This window comes from Suricata suricatta, chromosome 14, assembly GCF_006229205.1.
Source record: "Suricata suricatta isolate VVHF042 chromosome 14, meerkat_22Aug2017_6uvM2_HiC, whole genome shotgun sequence".
Classification (NCBI taxonomy): Eukaryota; Metazoa; Chordata; class Mammalia; order Carnivora; family Herpestidae; genus Suricata; species Suricata suricatta.
The window spans coordinates 23,838,889-23,842,615 of record NC_043713.1 but is presented as its reverse complement, the minus strand read 5'-3'; the positions used below and the strand labels follow the sequence as shown (position 1 = coordinate 23,842,615).

At 49.3% G+C, this 3,727-nt stretch overlaps 1 protein-coding gene and 2 non-coding genes across 3 annotated transcripts in view; 2 read left to right on the top strand and 1 right to left on the bottom strand.

The window, feature by feature from the left end:
- The window catches only part of ACAA2 (acetyl-CoA acyltransferase 2), a 46,657-nt gene extending 44,264 nt beyond the window's left edge, over positions 1-2,393 (bottom strand). Inside the window, exon 1 of the mRNA XM_029922639.1 lies at positions 2,288-2,393. Within this exon, the coding sequence (XP_029778499.1) occupies positions 2,288-2,303 (16 nt within the window). The 5' untranslated portion in view covers positions 2,304-2,393. The remainder of the gene's footprint in view (positions 1-2,287) is intronic.
- Positions 2,394-2,993: 600 nt separating this feature from the next.
- Positions 2,994-3,132, top strand: LOC115278582. Its single transcript, XR_003902986.1, has one exon.
- A 70-nt stretch (positions 3,133-3,202) lies between these two features.
- LOC115278577 lies at positions 3,203-3,285 on the top strand. The gene has a single exon (XR_003902980.1).
- Positions 3,286-3,727: the final 442 nt, after the last annotated feature.

The window sequence follows — 3,727 nt, the reverse complement described above, 5'->3', positions numbered from 1 at the left end:
TCTACCCAAGGGATACAGAAGTGCTGATGCATAGGGGCACATGTACCCCAATGCTCACAGCAGCACTTTCAACAATAGCCAAATCAGGGAAAAAGCCTAAATGTCCATCACCTGATGAATGGATCAAGATGTGGTTTATATATACAATGGAACTCTACATGGCAATGAGAAAGAATGACATATGGCCATTTGTAGGAAAGTGGATGGACCTTGAGGGTGTCATGCTAAACAAAATAAGTCAGGCAGATACTATATGTTTTCACACATAGGTCTAACAGGAGAAACTTAACAGAGGACCATGGGGAGGAGAAGGAGGGAAAAAGAGTTAGGGAGAGGGAAGGAGGCAAATCATGAGAGACTCTTGAATACTGAAAACAAACTGAGGGCTGAAGAAGGAGGGGGAATGGGGAAGGGACGTGATGGTCATGGAGGAGGGCACTTGTGGGGAAGAGCACTGGGTGTTATATGGAAAACAATTTGACAATAAACTATAAAAATTTTTTAAAAAATCCTTACAGATACCTCACCAAAGATGATATAATGATGGCAAATAGGCAGATGAAAATGTGCTCAACATCATATGCCATTAGGGACATACAAATTAGAATAACAGTGATAAAGCTACACAACTATTAGAATGGCTAACAACATCCAAAACATGAACACCACCAAATGCTGGTGAAGATGCAGAAGAAAAGAAATTCTTTCGTTGCTGCCAGATGCAAAATACAGGCACTATGGAAAACAGTGTGGTTGCTTCTTATAAAACAAAACACAGGGCTCCTGGGTGGCTCAGTTGGTTAAGCGTCCGACTTCTGCTCAGGTCATGATCTTATACCTAGTGAGTTCGAGCCCCACCTCAGGCTCTATGCTGACAGCTGGGAGCCTGCTTTGGATTCTGTGTCTCCCTCTTTCTCTGCCATTCTCCCACGCATGCTCTGACTCTCTCTCACAAATAAACAAACATTAAACACACACACACACACACACACACACACACACACACACTCTACCCATATTACCTAGCAATCACTATTTCTCTTTATTTATACAAATGAGCTAAGACTTATGTCCACACAAAAACCTGCACATGAATGTTTGTAGCAGCTTTATTCATCACTGCCAAAACTTGTAAGAAACCAAGATGTGGTTCAGTAGGTGAATGGATGGGGCACATCCGTACAACAGAATATTATCCAGCAATAAAAACAAAATAGCTATTAAATCATGAGAACACATGAAGAAGCTTAAATGCACACTGGAAAGTGAAAGAAGCCCGTCTAAAAGAGCCACATAATATAGGATTCCAACTACATGACATCTGGCAACAGCAAAAGGACGGAGATCGTAAAAAGGTCAGTGGTTGCCAAGGGACTTGCAAGGTGTGAAAACGAGGGTGGGGGGCACTAGAACGCAAAGCATTAACTCCACCTTCCTTTCCAGCACACTGCTGGGTAAATATGAACTCATTTAATTAGAGCAACTACAGACAGCAATCAGACAAACTAAGGAAAACTGCTGGGTAAAAGCACCCATTTGTTTCTGGATTACGTAAGTTGCAGCCACACGTAGGTGCCTTGAAAGGATACACAAGCACCCCAGCAAAGTCAAATAGCAATAAGAGAACTCTTCGCTGGGTGCAACCACCTACCAAGCACTGGGATATGTGTTATAATAATAATAATGATAATAATAATAAAACCCGGAGGTTTTGGTTCTTCTTGTTTCTTAAAAGTTAAAATTCCATTGACTGTGACCATTTGTTATAAGGAGGCAGTTTACGTATTTTTTTTTAAGTTAATAGCCCTAGTATTTATGTACTTAGTGACTACACTTTCCCAGAGTCAGTCAATCTAAAGGAATAGAAGGGAAAGGGAACAAGCTAGTCTTCCCACAGAATACCACCACATATTCGGTGGGGCAGGTCACTGGGGCAGCAGTGACACTAAGAGACCATCAATTTCTCCCCACAAGCTTTCCCCGATCCGTGCCAAGTCAGAGGCTGCAGCTCCTCCGCGATGCAAGCCTCCGCCCTACACCAACGGGTACTTGAGGCACCTCCCCAGTTCTCCCAACAGCTTAAAAAAAGGGGGGCGGGGTCTACGCGAAGAAGGGTAATGACCTTCAAGATCAGAAGCTAGCAAACCTTGTTCCCAGCCCTCAGCTGTTAACGGCCCCGCTGTCGCTAGTGCCTTACAAGTACGTCTTCTCCTAGACCCGACCAATCCTTTCCGCTTGGGCTTTTATCCAATCCCCTTGCAGCCGATGAGACCCCAGCGGCGCTCACCTCGGAGCAGGGCCATGGCGACGAGAGAGCCGGGGCGCAGAGCTTCCCTTCCAGCGACTCAAGGGGCGCCTGCCCACATCCCCGCCTTAAGGACCTGGGGGCGAGGCCCGGCGAAGCCACGCCCCTGCCCTTTCACCCACTCCCAGGGGTGTCTGCGTGTCTGCGACCTCCTCTGGCGGTCCGGAGCTTATCTCCTTTTGGGCCACACTCCACCCTCTTGGCACCTTCGTGTGGGAACCACGACTTTGCCAGCAGCTGGGCCTCGCAGAAGAGAGCGTTCCTAGCCAGCGCACCTTCCCCTCATTCTCGCTTTTAAAGATTTTACCTCTAGAGCGAGAGAATGACTTGACTCTACCCTGTCCATCCTTCCCTTGGCCTCTCTACTCGCCGCTGTAATTAATGTTCCCCTTCCCCCCAGCATAGCTCCATCAACGCTAGGCCTGGCAGGTATCCCGACCCCGAGATAGCCACAGTGCGGAGGGGGCCAGAGGAAGGCGGGGCGCTGGCCGGAAATTGGGTGGGCAAGGCGCAGAGGACAGCGCGAGCGGATTGGCTGAGCCTCGGTGGCGGGGTGCGGCTGCGCGGACTGCCGGAGGCCTAGGCCCCTGGAGTTGAGGGGCCCAGGAACCCGGAGCAGTTGGCGGGGTGGGGGGAGATGGGGAGGTGGGGGTCCGAGGGAGTGTAGTGAGTGTCTTAGGGCAGGGCACCCCCGAGTTCCCCGTATAGCCCCCGATGAGCTCGCGGTATTTTCCTTATATGATCAGGCCTCATTGCTGGCGACGCCGCTAGTCCGGAGCCTGAGAAGATTATGAAAACGTGTGGCGAGGCGGGGCTGGGGACCGGGGCCGGGAGATTAGGGGCCGCTGGTAAGCTGGAGAGCTTTAGGGAGGCCTCTCCCGCTGTAACTGTGAGCCCTGGTCGATGATGACGTGACCACTGCGCAATCTGAGTTCTAGGAACCAGGTGATGGAGTGTGTGCTGAGAGCGGACTGAGACCGGGCGAGCAGGACACCCGGGTGGAGGCGCAGCGCCAGGGCTCTGGGGTGGGCCAGGCCCCTGTGCCTGGGAAGCTGCGGGGGGTTGCCCTGAGGCTTTCTGTGAACTCTCGGGGACTCCTGCTTTCAAACTCCTGGATTGCCTTTTAGTAAGGTGTTTATTAAATCCATACTTTTGATTATGAAAACCTTTGAACATACAGAAAAGTGGAAACATTTCTACAGTGAACACCCGTACATCCACCACCTGTATTCAGCAATTGTTAACATTTTGCCATAGTTGCTACACCACATCTGTCCATCTGTTCTAGTATCAAACCATGTTATTTTTCTAATGCAGACGTTAATACAGGGGAGGGAGATCTGGTCCAAGATCCCTAGGGGATGCCTGAAATTAAGTAGTACCAAGTCCTATATTTACTATGTTTTTTTCCCCCTATATGTA